Source organism: Cyclopterus lumpus, chromosome 20 (assembly GCF_009769545.1).
Source record: "Cyclopterus lumpus isolate fCycLum1 chromosome 20, fCycLum1.pri, whole genome shotgun sequence".
Classification (NCBI taxonomy): Eukaryota; Metazoa; Chordata; class Actinopteri; order Perciformes; family Cyclopteridae; genus Cyclopterus; species Cyclopterus lumpus.
Window position 1 is genome coordinate 90,438 of NC_046985.1, and position 20,758 is coordinate 111,195.

Consider the following 20,758-nt stretch of genomic DNA (forward strand, 5'->3'; position numbering starts at 1 on the left):
TACACGCAACACACAAAGATACACAAAGATACACGCAACACACAAAGATACACGCAGGTACACGCAGCACACAAAGATACACAAAGATACACCCAGCACACAAAGATACACAAAGATACATGCAACACACAAAGATACACGCAGGTACACGCAACACACAAAGATACACGTAGATACAAGCAACACACAAAGATACACGCAACACACAAAGATACACGCAACACACAAAGATACACAAAGATACACAAAGATACACCCAGCACACAAAGATACACAAAGATACACGTAGGTACACGCAGCACACAAAGATACACAAAGATACACAAAGATACACGCAACACACAAAGATACACCCAGCACACAAAGATACACGCAGCACACAAAGATACACGCAACACACAAAGATACACCCAGCACACAAAGATACACAAAGATACACGCAACACACAAAGATACACGCAACACACAAAGATACACGCAACACACAAAGATACACCCAGCACACAAAGATACACAAAGATACACAAAGATACACGCAACACACAAAGATACACGCAACACACAAAGATACACCCAGCACACAAAGATACACGCAACACACAAAGATACACCCAGCACACAAAGATACACAAAGATACACGCAACACACAAAGATACACGCAACACACAAAGATACACAAAGATACACGCAACACACAAAGATACACAAAGATACACGCAACACACAAAGATACACAAAGATACACGCAGCACACAAAGATACACCCAGCACACAAAGATACACAAAGATACACAAAGATACACGCAACACACAAAGATACACGCAACACACAAAGATACACAAAGATACACGCAACACACAAAGATACACGCAGCACACAAAGATACACCCAGCACACAAAGATACACAAAGATACACAAAGATACACGCAACACACAAAGATACACCCAGCACACAAAGATACACAAAGATACACGCAACACACAAAGATACACGCAACACACAAAGATACACGCAACACACAAAGATACACGCAACACACAAAGATACACCCAGCACACAAAGATACACAAAGATACACGCAACACACAAAGATACACCCAGCACACAAAGATACACAAAGATACACGCAACACACAAAGATACACGCAACACACAAAGATACACGCAACACACAAAGATACACGCAACACACAAAGATACACGCAACACACAAAGATACACCCAGCACACAAAGATACACAAAGATACACAAAGATACACGCAACACACAAAGATACACCCAGCACACAAAGATACACAAAGATACACAAAGATACACGCAGCACACAAAGATACACAAAGATACACAAAGATACACGTAGGTACACGCAGCACACAAAGATACACAAAGATACACAAAGATACACGTAGGTACACGCAACACACAAAGATACACAAAGATACACGCAGCACACAAAGATACACAAAGATACACAAAGATACACGTAGGTACACGCAACACACAAAGATACACAAAGATACACCCAGCACACAAAGATACACAAAGATACACAAAGATACACCCAGCACACAAAGATACACAAAGATACACCCAGCACACAAAGATACACAAAGATACACGTAGGTACACGCAGAACACAAAGATACACAAAGATACACGCAGCACACAAAGATACACAAAGATACACGCAGCACACAAAGATACACGCAGCACACAAAGATACACGCAGCACACAAAGATACACGCAGCACACAAAGATACACAAAGATACACGCAGCACACAAAGATACACAAAGATACACGCAGCACACAAAGATACACGCAGCACACAAAGATACACGCAGCACACAAAGATACACGCAGCACACAAAGATACACGCAGCACACAAAGATACACGCAACACACAAAGATACACGCAGCACACAAAGATACACGCAGCACACAAAGATACACGCAACACACAAAGATACACGCAGAACACAAAGATACACGCAGAACACACAAAGATACACGCAACACACAAAGATACACGCAGAACACAAAGATACACGCAGAACACAAAGATACACGCAGCACACAAAGATACACGCAGCACACAAAGATACACGCGACACACAAAGATACACGCGACACACAAAGATACACGTAGGTACACGCAGCACACAAAGATACACGCAGCACACAAAGATACACGCGACACACAAAGATACACAAAGGTACACGCAGCACACAAAGATACACAAAGATACACGCAACACACAAAGATACACGCGACACACAAAGATACACAAAGGTACACGCAGCACACAAAGATACACAAAGATACACGCAACACACAAAGATACACGCAACACACAAAGATACACAAAGATACACGCAACACACAAAGATACACGCAGGTACACGCAGCACACAAAGATACACAAAGATACACGCAACACACAAAGATACACGCAGGTACACGCAACACACAAAGATACACCCAGCACACAAAGATACACAAAGATACATGCAACACACAAAGATACACGCAGGTACACGCAACACACAAAGATACACGCAGGTACACGCAACACACAAAGATACACGTAGATACAAGCAACACACAAAGATACACGCAACACACAAAGATACACGCAACACACAAAGATACACAAAGATACACAAAGATACACCCAGCACACAAAGATACACAAAGATACACGTAGGTACACGCAGCACACAAAGATACACAAAGATACACAAAGATACACGCAACACACAAAGATACACCCAGCACACAAAGATACACGCAGCACACAAAGATACACGCAACACACAAAGATACACCCAGCACACAAAGATACACCAAGATACACGCAACACACAAAGATACACGCAACACACAAAGATACACGCAACACACAAAGATACACCCAGCACACAAAGATACACAAAGATACACAAAGATACACGCAACACACAAAGATACACGCAACACACAAAGATACACCCAGCACACAAAGATACACGCAACACACAAAGATACACCCAGCACACAAAGATACACAAAGATACACGCAACACACAAAGATACACGCAACACACAAAGATACACAAAGATACACGCAACACACAAAGATACACAAAGATACACGCAACACACAAAGATACACAAAGATACACGCAGCACACAAAGATACACCCAGCACACAAAGATACACAAAGATACACGCAACACACAAAGATACACGCAACACACAAAGATACACAAAGATACACGCAACACACAAAGATACACTCAGCACACAAAGATACACCCAGCACACAAAGATACACAAAGATACACAAAGATACACGCAACACACAAAGATACACCCAGCACACAAAGATACACAAAGATACACGCAACACACAAAGATACACGCAACACACAAAGATACACGCAACACACAAAGATACACGCAACACACAAAGATACACCCAGCACACAAAGATACACAAAGATACACAAAGATACACGCAACACACAAAGATACACCCAGCACACAAAGATACACAAAGATACACGCAACACACAAAGATACACGCAACACACAAAGATACACGCAACACACAAAGATACACGCAACACACAAAGATACACGCAACACACAAAGATACACCCAGCACACAAAGATACACAAAGATACACAAAGATACACGCAACACACAAAGATACACCCAGCACACAAAGATACACAAAGATACACAAAGATACACGCAGCACACAAAGATACACAAAGATACACAAAGATACACGTAGGTACACGCAGCACACAAAGATACACAAAGATACACAAAGATACACGTAGGTACACGCAACACACAAAGATACACAAAGATACACGCAGCACACAAAGATACACAAAGATACACAAAGATACACGTAGGTACACGCAACACACAAAGATACACAAAGATACACCCAGCACACAAAGATACACAAAGATACACAAAGATACACCCAGCACACAAAGATACACAAAGATACACCCAGCACACAAAGATACACAAAGATACACGTAGGTACACGCAGAACACAAAGATACACAAAGATACACGCAGCACACAAAGATACACAAAGATACACGCAGCACACAAAGATACACGCAGCACACAAAGATACACGCAGCACACAAAGATACACGCAGCACACAAAGATACACAAAGATACACGCAGCACACAAAGATACACAAAGATACACGCAGCACACAAAGATACACGCAGCACACAAAGATACACGCAGCACACAAAGATACACGCAGCACACAAAGATACACGCAACACACAAAGATACACGCAGCACACAAAGATACACGCAGCACACAAAGATACACGCAACACACAAAGATACACGCAACACACAAAGATACACGCAGCACACAAAGATACACGCAACACACAAAGATACACATAGATACACGCAGCACACAAAGATACACGCGACACACAAAGATACACGCAACACACAAAGATACACGCAACACACAAAGATACACAAAGATACACGCAACACACAAAGATACACGCAACACACAAAGATACACAAAGATACACGCAACACACAAAGATACACGCAACACACAAAGATACACGCAACACACAAAGATACACAAAGATACACGCAGCACACAAAGATACACGCAACACACAAAGATACACAAAGATACACGCAGCACACAAAGATACACGCATTACACAAAGATACACAAAGATACACGCAACACACAAAGATACACGCAGCACACAAAGATACACGCATTACACAAAGATACACAAAGATACACGCATTACACAAAGATACACAAAGATACACGCAACACACAAAGATACACAAAGATACACGCAACACACAAAGATACACAAAGATACACGCAACACACAAAGATACACAAAGATACACGCAGCACACAAAGATACACAAAGATACACGCAGCACACAAAGATACACGCAACACACACATGAAGGATATTGATGCATGTCGTGTGTGTGTCAGTGTGTGTATGTGGAGCCGGTCCAGCCTAAGGAGGAAGAGGAGAACTCGATGCACAACACGGTGGTGATGTTCTCCGTCTCGGACCACTTCACCCTCAGACAGGTAAACTCTCACCTGAGCCCCTTTTTAAAAAGAGTGATGTTGTTCCTCTTCTCATCAACATGTGTGTGTTTGTGTATGTGCAGGACATGTGTGTGGTGTGTGGGAGCTTCGGCCGGGGCGCTGAAGGCCGACTGTTGGCCTGTTCTCAGTGTGGACAGTGTTACCATCCCTACTGTGTGAACGTCAAGGTCAGTGCTGTTAATGTCAAGGTCAGTGCTGTTAATGTCAAGGTCAGTACTGTTAATGTCAAGGTCAGTGCTGTTAATGTCAAGGTCAGTGCTGTTAGTGTCAAGGTCAGTGCTGTTAATGTCAAGGTCAGTGCTGTTAGTGTCAAGGTCAGTGCTGTTAGTGTCAAGGTCAGTGCTGTTAATGTCAAGGTCAGTGCTGTTAATGTCAAGGTCAGTGCTGTCAATGTCAAGGTCAGTGCTGTCAATGTCAAGGTCAGTGCTGTCAATGTCAAGGCCAGTGCTGCGCTGACGTCAAGGTCAGTGTGAGACATGTCATGAACCTGTGTGTTTCTGTCTGAAGGTCACGAGGGTCGTCCTCACCAAAGGGTGGCGGTGCCTCGAGTGCACGGTATGTGAAGCATGTGGTGAGGCCAGCGACCCCGGGCGACTGTTGCTATGTGACGACTGTGACATCAGCTACCACACCTACTGCCTGGACCCGCCCCTTCAGACCGTCCCCAAGGGAGCCTGGAAGTGCAAGTGGTGGGGTCACCTGACTGTGTGTGTGTGTGTCCTCCTCCCTGACAGTGTGTGTGTGTGTGTGTGTCCTCCTCCCTGACAGTGTGTGTGTGTGTGTGTGTGTGTGTCCTCCCTGACAGTGTGTGTGTGTCCTCCTCCCTGACAGTGTGTGTGTGTGTCCTCCTCCCTGACAGTGTGTGTGTGTGTCCTCCTCCCTGACAGTGTGTGTGTGTGTCCTCCCTGACAGTGTGTGTGTGTGTCCTCCTCCCTGACAGTGTGTGTGTGTGTGTGTGTGTCCTCCCTGACAGTGTGTGTGTGTGTCCTCCTCCCTGACAGTGTGTGTGTGTGTCCTCCTCCCTGACAGTGTGTGTGTGTGTCCTCCCTGACAGTGTGTGTGTGTGTGTGTCCTCCTCCCTGACAGTGTGTGTGTGTGTGTGTGTCCTCCCTGACAGTGTGTGTGTGTCCTCCTCCCTGACAGTGTGTGTGTGTGTCCTCCTCCCTGACAGTGTGTGTGTGTGTCCTCCCTGACAGTGTGTGTGTGTGTCCTCCTCCCTGACAGTGTGTGTGTGTGTGTCCTCCCTGACAGTGTGTGTGTGTGTCCTCCTCTCTGACTATGTGTGTGTGTCCTCAACCCTGACTGTGTGTGTCCTCTTCCCTGAATGTGTGTGTCCTCCTCCCTGACTGTGTGGTGTGTCCTCCTCCCTGATAGTGTGTGTGGGTGTGTGTGTGTGTCCTCCTCCCTGACTGTATGTATGTGTGTGTGTGTGTCCTCCTCCCTGACTGTGTGTGTGGGTGTGTGTGTGTGTGTGTCCTCCTCCCTGACAGTGTGTGTGTGTCCTCCTTCCTGACTGTGTGTATGTGTGTGTGCGTGTCCTCCTCCCTGACTGTGTGTGCGTGTGTGTCCTCCTCAGGTGTGTGTGGTGTGTCCAGTGTGGCTCCGCCTCCCCCGGGCTGCACTGTGATTGGCAGAATAACTACAGTCGCTGTGGACCGTGCGCCTCTCTGAGCCGCTGTCCTCTCTGTCAGAGACGCTACACACAGGACGACTTGATACTGCAGTGTCAGCAGTGTGACAGGTAACACACCCACAGACACACACTGCATAACGGTGTTGAAACAAAGCATGTGAATGACTGACCAACACTCATGTGTGTGTGTCTGTGTGCAGGTGGGTCCACGCTGTGTGTCAGGGCTTGAACACTGAAGATGACGTGGAGGCTGCTGCCGATGAAGGCTTCGACTGCCAGCTGTGCCGAACACACGGCCGGAGCTCCCACGGTAACGACACACAATGGAGCTAACCGCTAACAGCTGCTAACAGGAGCTGTGTGTGTTGTACCTATTTGACTTCATGCTCTTATTTTATTCTGAAGGTTTGACCAGATTGTGTGTGTGTTTCAGGGAGGTCAGAAGACAGGTTTGAGTCCCCCTACATGGCTCAGATCATCTCCAGGATCAGAGAACCGGGTCAGTGGGACATGACCCTGTAGCTACATGATGAAATCACTTTCCCCTTAGTTTGACTGTGTGTGTGTGTGTGTGTGTGTGTGTGTGTGTGTGTGTGTAGATGTGAAGACGTACACTCAGGACGGAGTGTTTCTGACCGAGTCAGGTCTCTCACACCTGCAGTCGCTGGTGGAACCTCTGACGTCACCGCGCGGTTACCGCAGGTGAACGAGCCCTCCTCTTCTTCCTCTTCCTCCTCCTCTTGTTCCTCTTCTTCCTCCTCTTGCTCCTAGTAAAATAGACATCTATTGTTTCAACATAGAAGTCTATGGTTTCAACATAGAAAGGGAGACAGGTAAACGCTCACATACTGTTTGAGCTGTTCAGGGTGTGACAAGGTCATCAGACTGATGTTGCCTGTCTGTCCTGCAGGTGTAAACCCAAACTGAAGATGAAGATCATCAACCAGAACAGTGTGTCTGTGCTGCAAACTCCACCTGAGCCGGACCCCCCCTCCAAACAGGACGCCAGCAGAGGTCAGAGGTCACGCACAGGTCTTTCTGCCCTTGTGAGAGGACCCTCATTGATATCTAACATGTTGGTTCCTCCAGGTGACCTGGAATTTGAGATGAAATCTGACTCCAGCCCCGAGCGAGACCACGCCCACGATGATGTCACCAAGGAGTCTGAGGTTACCGACGGCAACAAAAAGAGGAAAAGGAAACCCTACAGGCCTGGTGAGCCTAATTACCATGGAGACGTCAGGGTGTCAAGTTCTGTCACATAATGAACCTGTCTCACTTCCACCCCACCTGTCTCCCTCTCTACCTGTCTCCCTCTCTACCTGTCTCCCTCTCTACCTGTCTCCCTACCTACTTGTCTCCCTACCTACTTGTCTCCCTACCTACTTGTCTCCCTACCTACTTGTCTCCCTACCTACTTGTCTCCCTACCCACTTGTCTCCCTACCCACTTGTCTCCCTACCCACCTGTCTCCCTCGCTACCTGTCTCCCTCGCTACCTGTCCCTCTCTATCTACCTGTCCCCTTCTCTACCTGTCCCCTTCTCTACCTGTCCCCTTCTCTACCTGTCCCTCTCTATCTACCTGTCCCCTTCTCTACCTGTCCCCTTCTCTACCTGTCCCTCTCTATCTACCTGTCTCCCTCTCTACCTGTCCCTCTCTACCTGTCTCCCTCGCTACCTGTCCCTCTCTATCTACCTGTCTCCCTCTCTACCTGTCCCCTTCTCTACCTGTCCCCTTCTCTACCTGTCCCCTTCTCTACCTGTCCCTCTCTATCTACCTGTCTCCCTCTCTACCTGTCCCTCTCTACCTGTCTCCCTCGCTACCTGTCCCTCTCTATCTACCTGTCCCCTTCTCTACCTGTCCCCTTCTCTACCTGTCCCTCTCTATCTACCTGTCCCCTTCTCTACCTGTCCCTCTCTATCTACCTGTCTCCCTCTCTACCTGTCCCTCTCTACCTGTCTCCCTCGCTACCTGTCCCTCTCTATCTACCTGTCTCCCTCTCTACCTGTCCCCTTCTCTACCTGTCCCCTTCTCTACCTGTCCCCTTCTCTACCTGTCCCTCTCTATCTACCTGTCCCTCTCTACCTGTCCCTCTCTACCTGTCTCCCTCGCTACCTGTCCCTCTCTATCTACCTGTCCCCTTCTCTACCTGTCCCCTTCTCTACCTGTCCCCTTCTCTACCTGTCCCTCTCTATCTACCTGTCCCCTTCTCTACCTGTCCCCTTCTCTACCTGTCCCCTTCTCTACCTGTCCCTCTCTATCTACCTGTCTCCCTCTCTACCTGTCCCTCTCTACCTGTCTCCCTCGCTACCTGTCCCTCTCTATCTACCTGTCTCCCTCTCTACCTGTCCCCTTCTCTACCTGTCCCTCTCTATCTACCTGTCTCCCTCTCTACCTGTCCCTCTCTACCTGTCTCACTCTCTACCTGTCTCTATCCCCACCTGTCTCTATCCCCACCTGTCTCTATCCCCACCTGTCTCCCTCTCTACCTGTCTCCCTACCTACTTGTCTCCCTACCTACTTGTCTCCCTACCCACTTGTCTCCCTACCCACTTGTCTCCCTCGCTACCTGTCTCCCTCTCTACCTGTCTCCCTACCTACTTGTCTCCCTACCTACTTGTCTCCCTACCCACTTGTCTCCCTACCCACTTGTCTCCCTCGCTACCTGTCTCCCTCGCTACCTGTCTCCCTCGCTACCTGTCTCCCTCGCTACCTGTCTCCCTGGCTACCTGTCCCCTTCTCTACCTGTCCCTCTCTATCTACCTGTCTCCCTCTCTACCTGTCCCTCTCTACCTGTCGCACTCTCTACCTGTCTCTATCCCCACCTGTCTCTATCCCCACCTGTCTCCCTCTCTACCTGTCTCCCTCTCCAACTGTATCCCTCTCTACCCGTTTCCCTACCCGCCTGTCTCCCTACCCACCTGTCTGTGGCTCAGGTATCGGAGGCTTCATGGTGCGTCAGCGTGGAGGGAAAGCCGGTCCGAGCAGAATCAAACTTTACAGGAAAGATTCAACAGAGAGGCTGCTGGGAGACGAAGGTGAACTGTCACACACCTGTACCTGAGATTTCAATAAAAAAAACAAAGGTTATTATGGTGTGTCATACATTGGGCCTTTTTGTTGCAGACGTTTCCATGGAGAAGGTGTTACCTGCCGAGACAATTGAGAAGGTGAAGAAGAGATACAGGAAGAAGAAGACTAAGCTGGAGGAGGCGTTCCCTTCATATCTCCAGGTAACACGCATTTACTCACTCACTCACTCACTCACTCACACTCTCACACACACACACACACACACACACACACACACACACACACAGCTCTGATTGGCTGTTCCTCTCCAGGAGGCATTCTTTGGTCGCATTCTTCTCGACGGGAGCCGACAGGCAGACAGGAGCCAGAGGTCGGAGACACCAGGTGCCATCCAATCAGGAGCAGCGAGGGGTGACATTAAAAGTCCTGCCCCTGGATTACATGGCCCCTCCCCCTCAGACCTGCCGCTTGGGGCTGTGGCAACCCACACTATCAAGAAGCAGGGAACGCTGCGTGAGTTATTCATTAATTTATATATAACTAATTAGATTTTCTTTAGAAATCATATTTGCATATCTTCATTTGTGTTTGATTTTTGTGTTTGGTGTGCTTGTGGTTCTGTTGCGCGTGTGTGTGTGTGTGTGTGTGTGTGTGTGTGTGTGTGTGTGTCACTGCCCAGCTATGTCGGAGGAAGCACTGCTGGATCTGTCTGATGTTCTCAACACTGATCCTCACATACTGGCCACAGGACACACAGGTAGACACACACACACACACAGCTAGATGACTAGGTACCATTACTCACAAGTGTGTTCATGTTGTGTGTCGTTCATTCAACAGCTGTAACTTCTTCATGCCTTAAGTCAGTAATACCAACGAAGAAGAGTTCTCTGACTCTGTGCTGCTCTGATGGAGTTTTAAACTCAAGAGAATCACTGTTTGTTTTCAGGTCACTACCAGATGGAGCGCTCCCTCTCTCCGTTTGGTAAGACCCTCCCCCTCCCAATTCCTCCTCCTGCAGGTCTTTGGAGCCCCATTTGTACTCAATTTCTTTGAAAGTGAAATGTTCTTGTTATCGTTCTGAACCTCACCGATTATTGTGAACCAGGAGCTGGCAGGTTGTTACCTTTTTGGTAGCGCCAGGCTAGCTGCTTCCACTTGTTCCCAGTCTTTATGCTAAGCTAACCAGCTGTAACTTCATGTTTAACATTGTTAGCATTTAGTTTTGGTGCTAGTTGCCAGTAGTTTTCTACACCACTGTGTTGAGTTTCTTTGAAGCGGTGACTGAAACAGCTGGAGGTCGTGTTGGAGGTCGTGCTGGACGTTGTGTGTGTGTGTGTGTGTGTTAGGGCTGCTCGATTATTAAATATTATATGTATATTATTTATCCTGATTATTCATTAATTGTAGGAACAATTCAATTTGGGGGGAGGGCGGGCGGGCGGGCATCAGCAGGGTCAAGGTAGGAGGCATCAGACACCTCCAGGTCCAATGGACCCTATGAGACGTGAAGTCACAACGACTCCGGGGAGGAAGCAGAGTTAATAAGGTGCAATGGAGAGATGTAAATTCATCCATAAGGAGAGAGAGAAGAGGAGATAGGTGCTCAGTGTATCCTAAAACATCCCCCAGCAGCCTATAAGCCTATAGCAGCATATCAAGGGGCTGGACCAGGGCAAACCTGATTCAGCCCTAACTATAAGGGCTATTAAAGAGGAAAGTCTTAAGTCTATTCTTGAATGAGGTGACTGTGTCTGCCTCCAGGACTGAAAGTGGAAGCTGGTTCCATAAAAGAGGAGCTTGATAACTGAAGGCTCTGGCTCCCATCCTACTTTTTAGGACTCTAGGAACCACAAGTAGCCCCGCATTTAGTGAGCGCAGCTCTCTAGTGGGGCAATATGGCACTACAAGCTCCTTAAGATATGATGGTGCATCACCAATCAAGGCTTTGTAGGTGAGGAGAAGAATTTTAAATGTGATTCTTGATTTTACAGGGAGCCAGTGCAGAGCAGCTAATACAGGAGTCATGTGATCTCTTTTCTTAGTTTTTGTGAGTACACGAGCTGCAGCATTCTGGATCAACTGGAGGGATTTAAGAGACTTATTAGAGCAGCCTGATAATAAGGAGTTGCAGTAATCTAGTCTGGAAGTAACACACTCTTAATCCAGAGGTGTTGGATAAGCAGCTTTTCTGCATCTTTTTGATGTGCCTGATTTTTAAAATTTTTTTACGTAGATGTAAAAATGCAATCCTTGAGATTTGCTTCTTGTCTAACAAGACCAGTACGGAGATGAGTCCTTAATCAGCACTAAGGTCTAACAAGACCAGTACAGAGATGAGTCCTTTATCAGCACTAAGGTCTAACAAGACCAGTACAGAGATGAGTCCTTTATCAGCACTAAGGTCTAACAAGACCAGTACGGAGATGCGTCCTTTATCTGCACTAAGGTCTAACAAGACCAGTACAGAGATGAGTCCTTTATCAGCACTAAGGTCTAACAAGACCAGTACGGAGATGAGTCCTTAATCAGCACTAAGGTCTAACAAGACCAGTACAGAGATGAGTCCTTTATCAGCACTAAGGTCTAACAAGACCAGTACAGAGATGAGTCCTACTTTCTCAAGGATCTTAGAGAGGAAGGGAAGGTTAGAGATCGGTCTGTAGTTAGCCAACACCTCTGGATTAAGAGTGGTCTTCTTCAGGAGAGGTTTAATTACAGCTACTTTGAAGGAATGTGGTACATGGCCTGTTAGCAAAGACACATTAACAATATCCAGCAGAGAGGTGCCAATTAAAGGCAACACGTCTTTAAGCAGCCTCGTTGGGATGGGGTCCAAGAGACAGGTAGACGGTTTAGAAGTAGAAACCATTGAGGACAATTGGTCTAGGTTAATGGGAGAAAAGCTATCCAAATATACACCAGGGCATACAGCCGTTTCCAAGGCCACTCCTCTTGATGACAGATCGGCAGTAGTTGAGGGCAAAAGATCATCAATCTTGCCTCTAATAGTTCAAATCTTTTCATTGAAGAAGTTCATGAAGTCATTACTACTGAGGTCTATAGGAATACACGGCTCCACAGAGCTGTGACTCTCTGTCAGCCTGGCTACAGTGCTAAAGAGAACCCTGGGGTTGTTCTTATTTTTCTCTATTACTGATGAGTAATAGGCTGCTCTGGCATTACGGAGAGCCTTTTTATATGTTTTAAGACTATTTCGCCAAACTAAGCGTGATTCTTCCAGATTGGTGGAACGCCATATGCTTTCGAGCTTTCGTGAAGTTTGCTATAGGTCGCGGGTCTGAGGGTTCTATCAGGGAGCAAACCTCCTTTGCCTCACTGTCTTTTTCTTCAGTGGGGCTATCAAGTCTAGTGTCATTCTCAGTGAGCCTGTAGCACTATCGACAATATGATCAATCTGGGACGGACTAAAGTTAGCACAGGAGTCCTCCGTCACATTGAGACGTGGTATTGAATCAAATGCAGAAGGAATCTCTTCTTTAAATGTAGCTACAGCACTGTCAGTTAGACATCTGGTGTAGAAACTTTTGACTAACGGTGTACACTCCGGGAGTATAAACTCAAAAGTTATGAGGTAATGGTCTGACAGAAGAGGGTTCTGTGGGAAGACCTCCAAATGCTCAATGTCAATGCCATATGCAAGAACAAGGTGGAGGGTGTGGCCAAAGCAGTGAGTGGGTTTCTGTACTCTGACAGAAGCCAATCGAGTCCAACAATGAGATAAATGCAGTACTAAGGCAATCATTATCAATATCCACATGAATATTAAAATCTCCTACAATAATAACCTTATCACTTTTAAGGACTAAACTTGATAGAAACTCTGAAAATTCAGATATAAATTCTGAATATGGACCTGGTGGCCGGTACAGTATAACAAATAGAATTGGCTGTAATGTTTTCCAGGTTGGATGTGAAAGACTAAGAACAAGGCTTTCAAATGAGTTGTAGTTTAGTTTAGGTTTAGGATTTATTAATAGGCTTGAGTCAAAGAGATTTCTTTTGAGCTTTAACGTTTAAATGAACAAGAACACTGCTTCCACTTCTATTGTTGTTACACTCTGGCTAATATACAAATGTACACGTCTTTGCATGAAAATATGAATCAAATGTTTACCCAAAATAAAGTGCTAACTAAAAAAAAATATGCCATCACAGAATGCAACCAAATGAAAACAATTCAGGCCTATGCAGAAAAGGCAATAACAAGGTGTTAGGCCTTTTTGGCAAGAAACACCAGCCTGTTGACATGTTCTGGCTTGAGAGATGATCGAAGGCCACTCACTACATTTCCCCCAGCACTAAAGAGCCTCTCTGAGGGGGAACTTGTGGCCGGAATGCACAAGTACTTTTTTGGCAGCTTTGAGAGTTGTGGGTAGAGTCTCTGGTGTTCCCTCCAGCAGTCCAGTGGGTCCTCATCACTGTCAAGGTTGGCACACTGTATGTAAGACTGTAGCTCAGCTAATACAGCGTGTTGTTCATGGTGGGGAGAGGATCTTGGTGTGGTTCCTTCAGCGGTTTTGAAGAAGCTCCCCATGGTCTTCTTTTTCTTTGAAGTGCTCGGTGTATCCTCCACAGTCTCAACGTGGGGATCAGTTGGGCCCATCTCCTTGAAAAGAGTATGGTAAATAAAATATGAATGCCAAATGTAATCTAATGAAACATATTTAACATCCATATCCAGAAAGTAGATTACAGCACATTAAATCACTTGATTTCATAGCACATTTGAATCCATTTCATTACTTCATAATAAATTCTGTATAGAATCACAATAATTACTAACCATGCTCGCAGACGCAGCCATCTCAGAAGTAAGTCTGGCTTGGATTGGTCCAACCCTGTCTACACTAACGTATCTCAGCTTGAGCCGTGGATCAAGAAAAGAGGCCATGTCAAGCAGTTCTTGTGTCCCAGGATCCTTGTATTTTTCATCCAGGTAGCTCAAGATGTTGGTCTTGATAGTGGTTGTTAGGTCTTGATCATCATCATTCACTTTCTTCCCTTTTTTCCCTGTCAAAGGTTATTTTTGGGGAGTTTTTCCTGATCCGATGTGAGGTCAAAGGTCAGGGATGTCGTATGTGTACAGATTGTAAAGCCCTCTGAGGGGAGTTTGTGATATTGGGCTACACAAAATAAACTGAATTGAAACTGAACTTTCAGGATAGAGGAGCTGAGAAGGTGGAGGACTGGCTTGACTGGTGTGTATGTGAGGTTGTGCTGGAGGTTGTGTGTCTGAGGTTGTGTTGCAGACTGTGTGTGAGGTCGTGCAGGAGGTCGTGTGTGTGTGAGGTCGTGCTAGAGGTTGTGTTGGAGTTTGTGAGGTCGTGCTAGAGGTTATGTTGGAGGGTGTGTGTGTTCGTGCTGGAGGTTGTGTGAGGTTGTGTGTGTGTGAGGTCATGCTGGAAGTTGTGTTGGAGGTTGTGTGTGTGAGGTTGTGTGTGAGGTTGTTTGTGTGAGGTTGTTTGTTTGAGGTTGTGCTGGAAGTCGTGTGTGTGAGGTTGTGTGTGAGGTTGTTTGTGTGAGGTTGTGCTGGAAGTCGTGTGTGTGTGAGGTCGTGCAGGAGGTCGTGTGTTTGTGAGGTCGTGCTAGAGGTTGTGTTGGAGGGTGTGTGTGTGTTCGTGCTGGAGGTTGTGTGTGTGTGAGGTTGTGTGTGTGTGTGAGGTCATGCTGGAAGTTGTGTTGGAGGTTGTGTGTGTGAGGTTGTGGGTTAGGGTTTCTCCTCCTGTAGATACCACTGACTGCTGCTTCTTCTCCTCCTCCTCCTCCTCCTCTAGATACCACTGACTGCTTCTTCTTCTCCTCCTCCTCCTCCTCTAGATACCATTGACTGCTTCTTCTTCTCCTCCTCCTCTAGATACCATTGACTGCTGCTTCTTCTTCTCCTCCTCCTCCTCCTCCTCCTCCTCCTCCTCCTCCAGATACCAATGACTGCTCCTATTCCTCCTCCTCTTGTAGATACCAATGACTTCTCCTCCTCCTCCTGTATGTTCAGGACATTATTTAATCTCCATGTCTGTCTCTCAGCCGGTCTGGACATCGGCTCCTTGGCGGACGACCGGACAGGAAGTGGTGGGCGTGGCCTGAGGGCGGTGCAGGAGGAGCCTCTAGACACTATCTTAAGTCCAGAGCTTGACAAGATGGTGACTGACGGTGAGATAGGAGAATATCTTATTGATGAACACATTATTTAAAAAAAAAAAAAAAAAAAAGACATGTAATTTAATCTTTCTGTACAGTTGGGGGGGAGAGGGGGGGGGCATGAGATGCAGAGGTTCATAAAAACATGAGATGCAGAAGTGATATACAGGTGTTTGTATGCAACACACGTCGTCATTGATCTTGTGTTTCAGGTGCCATCCTCAGCAAACTGTACAAGATCCCAGGTAAGTTATTGATTATCAGTTCATTTCTGACTCCTTATCACTTCAGTTTATCCTGGATCATGTGATGAAGAATAAGGTTCAGGGTTCATTAAATTAAATTAAATTCAGTTTATTTTGTATAGCCCAATATCACAAATCACAAACTCCCCTCAGAGGGCTTTACAATCTGTACACATACGACATCCCTGACCTTTGACCTCACATCAGATCAGGAACAACTCCCAAATAATAGAAAAAAACCCTTTCAGGGGAAAAAAGAGAAGAAACCTTCAGGAGAGCAACAGAGGAGGATCCCTCTCCCCGGATGGACAGAAGCAATAGATGTCATTTGACCAGATGAACAGAGTTACATAAACCTATTAAATGAATATGACTCAGATGGTGCTCAGTGTATCCTAAACCATCCCCCAGCAGCCTATAAGCCTATAGCAGCATATCAAGGGGCTGGACCAGGGCAAACCTGATTCAGCCCTAACTATAAGGGCTATTAAAGAGGAAAGTCTTAAGTCTATTCTTGAATGAGGTGACTGTGTCTGCCTCCAGGACTGAAAGTGGAAGCTGGTTCCATAAAAGAGGAGCTTGATAACTGAAGGCTCTGGCTCCCATCCTACTTTTTAGGACTCTAGGAACCACAAGTAGCCCCGCATTTAGTGAGCGCAGCTCTCTAGTGGGGCAATATGGTACTACAAGCTCCTTAAGATATGATGGTGCATCACCAATCAAGGCTTTGTAGGTGAGGAGAAGAATTTTAAATGTGATTCTTGATTTTACAGGGAGCCAGTGCAGAGCAGCTAATACAGGAGTCATGTGATCTCTTTTCTTAGTTTTTGTGAGTACACGAGCTGCAGCATTCTGGATCAACTGGAGGGACTTAAGAGACTTATTAGAGCAGCCTGATAATAAGGAGTTGCAGTAATCTAGTCTGGAAGTAACAAACACGTGAACCAGTTTTTCTGCATCTTTTTGAGACAAGATGTGCCTGATTTTTGAAATGTTACGTAGATGAAAAAATGAAATCCTTGAGATTTGCTTAACGTGGGAGTTAAAGGACAAGTCTCGGTCAAAGATAACTAGAGATTCTTTACAGTGGTGTTGGATGCCAGGGCAATGCCATCTACAGAAACCACATCACCAGATCATTGATCTCTGAGGTGTTCAGGGCCCAGTAAAATAACTTCAGTTTTGTCTGAGTTTAACATCAGGAAGTTGCAGGTCATCCATGTTTTTATGTCTTTAAGACATTCTTGAATTTTAGCGAGCTGGTTGGTCTCCTCTGGTTTGATCCATAGATATAATTGAGTATCGTCTGCATAGTAATGAAAGTTTATGCAGTGTTTCCTGATAATGTTGCCAAAGGAAGCATATATAAGGTAAATAAAATTGGTCCAAGCACAGAACCTTGTGGAACTCCGTGATTAACGTTGGTAGTCATTGAGGCTTCATCGTTTACAAATACAAAGTGAGATCGATCTGATAAATAGGATTTAAACCGTGTGTGTGTGTGTGTGTAGAGCTGGAGGGGAAGGACGTGGAGGAGGTGTTCACTGCTGTTCTCAGTCCAAACAGCAGCAACCAACACACTGTTGCTGGGAGCAAGACACACACAGGTACACACACACCTGACTTCTCATGCTCACATAGACACACTAGAATGGGTAATGTTACAGTAGGAAACTGTTTCTATTGAAACCAGAGCTGAAAGTAATTTATAATGAGAAACAAGCTTCTGGAGGCCTTGTAGGCTGGTTACTCAGACATCTGAGATATCAAGATATTAATTTATTGTCGGTCTGTCTCTTGTGAGTTGATGAAAGCAGTCCAACGTGACCAATGAGATTTAGTGAGTGCAACTGAAATAACGAATGGTTGATTATTATAGATTGATAATCAAACCTCTGTCTCTCTGCAACAGCTGTGTTTCCTCGTCTTCCGCTGATGAACGGCCTTATGGGAGCTGCTCCTCATTTTCCTAAAATGGTATCCGGCGGCGCCCAGAGTCCAGCATGCTTTAGGGTACCACCTGCTGAGAGCACCGCCCCTGGGTCAGCCTCAACCAATCGGGTGTCGGCAGGAGAGAGCGAGCGGGATGTGATGTCGACGGCTCAGAGGGGCATGTTGAAGTGGGAGAAGGAAGAAACGCTGGGAGAGATGGCCACCGTCGCCCCGGTGCTGTACTGCAACACCACGTTCCCCCAGTTGAGAGAGCAGCACCCTGGTACACACACACACACACACACACACACACACACACACACACACACACACACACACACACACAGACACACACTAACCGTCGGCGTGTGTGTGCAGACTGGTCCACCAGGGTGAAGCAGATCTCCAAGCTGTGGAGGAAAGCCAGTTCTCAGGACCGAGCTCCCTTCGTGGTGAGTTTTTAACTGAAGAGTCTTTGTCATAGAGATGCCATGAGGTTACCTTCCATCTCTGAGCCTCGGATTCATCATGCTCCAGGTGTTTCATCAAATCTGTGTGATCCACGTGTGTTCTGATGAGGAAACGTCAGGGTTCGTACGTTCATGGAAAACCTGAATGAAAATGTGTTTTATTCATATGTTGATTTGAGTTTGAAATAATGAATATGCTTTTAAAAGAAAGACGCTCAAAATATAACCAGGCATACGCTCTTATACGAGTGAACGCACCTTAACTGAAAGGTTTGGTGGCCATAGCAACAGTAGCTCAGGGATAATCCACTCTGCCAGGGAAGTGTAGATGGAACCATGCTTGGCTATGGAGAAGTACACGTCATGTGTTACAACAAACAAAGACCCAGACGAGCACAGTGGCGGTCGTGTGGTGGCAAAACATTCGACATGTCAAACATGGGAGAGGCGGCTAATGAGCCATGCTAAAGGAAGCAGACACCAGAGCGCTGCAGGTTCGCTAGCTGTTGCTTCGCTAGCTACAGCTAGCATAGCTGCAGCTACAGATAGCAAAGCTACAGCTAGCGAAGCTACAGCACCCCGATCACCGGCTAGCTCACCACAGCAAATTTCCAAAGTCATGGAAATTTGGTCAAAGTGTGAACCCTGAAAAATGTCCAGATTAAACTCTGTGCACAGCGGTGCAGAATATCCCACAGAAAACTAAGACACGGCATAAACACTGTTGTATTGACTAGTTACAATAGTGTCATCACGTGTTCGAGTCCCGTGTTTTGTTTTCTCTCCACCAGCAAAAAGCTCGTGATAACCGGGCGACTCAGCGCATCAACAAGGTGCAGCTGTCCAACGAGCCACTCAAACGCCACCAGCCCTCGCAGCAGCCGTTGCCGCTACCGTTGCCGCTACCGTTGCCGCTACCGTTGCCGCTACCGTTGCCGCTACCGTTGCCGCTACCGTTGCCGCTACCGTTGCCGCTACCGTTGCCGCCGGGACATTATGACCCTGTTTCCATGGAGGCAGAGGTGTTCAGGGACCCGTTAAGGCCCAAAGAGTCCGAACAGGAGCAGGAGTGGAAGTTCAGACAGGTGAGCAGCGTTTCAGGGTGTTTCTCCTCAACACATCAACCCCCATGAATTAGAACCAGAGAGAGGAATTGACACCAGCCTCCAGTCACGCCCCACAGGATTTAATGTTGTATACTCCGGTTTACATCACTTAATATTATATATATATACACACACACACATGGCCCATCAAAGTCTTTAACGTCATCACAAAAGTTTAATTCTGAATGGGTTCATTATCTACCTGCTTTCTGCTGCTGATCCAGGTGCCATTACTGTTATCAATTGAATCCCTAATTATTGTAACTTTATTAATTATTGAACTATGAGGTTTTTGTAATAAAAACATTCATTTACAGAAGTCTGTAATGAGTTTCTTCATGTAGTTCAATGACTAATCTCATGTGGGCCAAACGGCATTGGGGTGCTGTTGGTTTCTCTCTCTCTCTGAGTAGTAACCCTGGTAACCACCAGGCTGCATGTGGGAGGGGGGTCGGGGTCATGGGACTTTTCATTGTGCCATTGATGATGTGCATGCTGAGCCTCACTCACTGACTCAACTAATACCTGTGATGTAATTGTCATTGAAAAGGGAGAGGTAAAAGACAGATGGGGAGCCGGTAAGAAGAGGCAGGAAAATCCCCCCCAAAGCAAAGCCCTAAAATCACCAACAGATAAAGGTTGTCCCTACCAGGCATCTGTAGCAGGAGGTGGCAAAGAGGCTCTGGTAAGATCTCAAGGCAAACTCGTTCCAGGCGGACTTCCCGGATCCATGACCCTCTGAAATCCTCTTCCTGTCCTGGAGCTCCTTCTGCTGGTCCACACACAGTTTTCACTAGGTTCACCTGGAGTTCATCAGCTGGTTAATAGCTGGTTAATTGCCTGTCAGTGGATGGTCAATGAGCAGTTAATATCTGGTCAGCAAGCAGCTGGTTAATAGCTGGTTATTAACTGGTTAAGAGTTGGTTTGAGGATTCATTGCTAATTCAAACTTGTTTTGAGATGTTCAGTTATGGAGAACTCTTCTTCGTATTCACACACTGAACTCTGGTGTTTTCCTCATCATTGAC

General features: G+C 46.3%; 1 protein-coding gene across 11 annotated transcripts in view; it reads left to right on the plus strand.

The window, feature by feature from the left end:
* The window catches only part of LOC117749363 (histone-lysine N-methyltransferase 2C-like), an 83,420-nt gene that overhangs the window by 26,358 nt on the left and 36,304 nt on the right, over positions 1-20,758 (plus strand). For 7 of the 11 annotated variants that reach the window (XM_034559793.1, XM_034559798.1, XM_034559796.1 and 4 more), the window contains exons 19-39: positions 5,026-5,127; positions 5,211-5,315; positions 5,656-5,837; positions 6,725-6,889; positions 6,982-7,091; positions 7,215-7,280; positions 7,381-7,483; positions 7,692-7,795; positions 7,871-7,996; positions 9,719-9,820; positions 9,909-10,015; positions 10,127-10,328; positions 10,495-10,572; positions 10,765-10,800; positions 15,864-15,989; positions 16,190-16,222; positions 17,734-17,829; positions 18,135-18,437; positions 18,533-18,606; positions 19,416-19,709; positions 20,281-20,415. In XM_034559793.1, coding sequence (XP_034415684.1) covers positions 5,026-5,127; positions 5,211-5,315; positions 5,656-5,837; positions 6,725-6,889; positions 6,982-7,091; positions 7,215-7,280; positions 7,381-7,483; positions 7,692-7,795; positions 7,871-7,996; positions 9,719-9,820; positions 9,909-10,015; positions 10,127-10,328; positions 10,495-10,572; positions 10,765-10,800; positions 15,864-15,989; positions 16,190-16,222; positions 17,734-17,829; positions 18,135-18,437; positions 18,533-18,606; positions 19,416-19,709; positions 20,281-20,415 — 2,649 coding nt within the window. The remainder of the gene's footprint in view (positions 1-5,025; positions 5,128-5,210; positions 5,316-5,655; positions 5,838-6,724; positions 6,890-6,981; positions 7,092-7,214; positions 7,281-7,380; positions 7,484-7,691; positions 7,796-7,870; positions 7,997-9,718; positions 9,821-9,908; positions 10,016-10,126; positions 10,329-10,494; positions 10,573-10,764; positions 10,801-15,863; positions 15,990-16,189; positions 16,223-17,733; positions 17,830-18,134; positions 18,438-18,532; positions 18,607-19,415; positions 19,710-20,280; positions 20,416-20,758) is intronic. The other 4 variants (XM_034559801.1, XM_034559804.1, XM_034559799.1 and 1 more) reach the window with 3 other exon arrangements.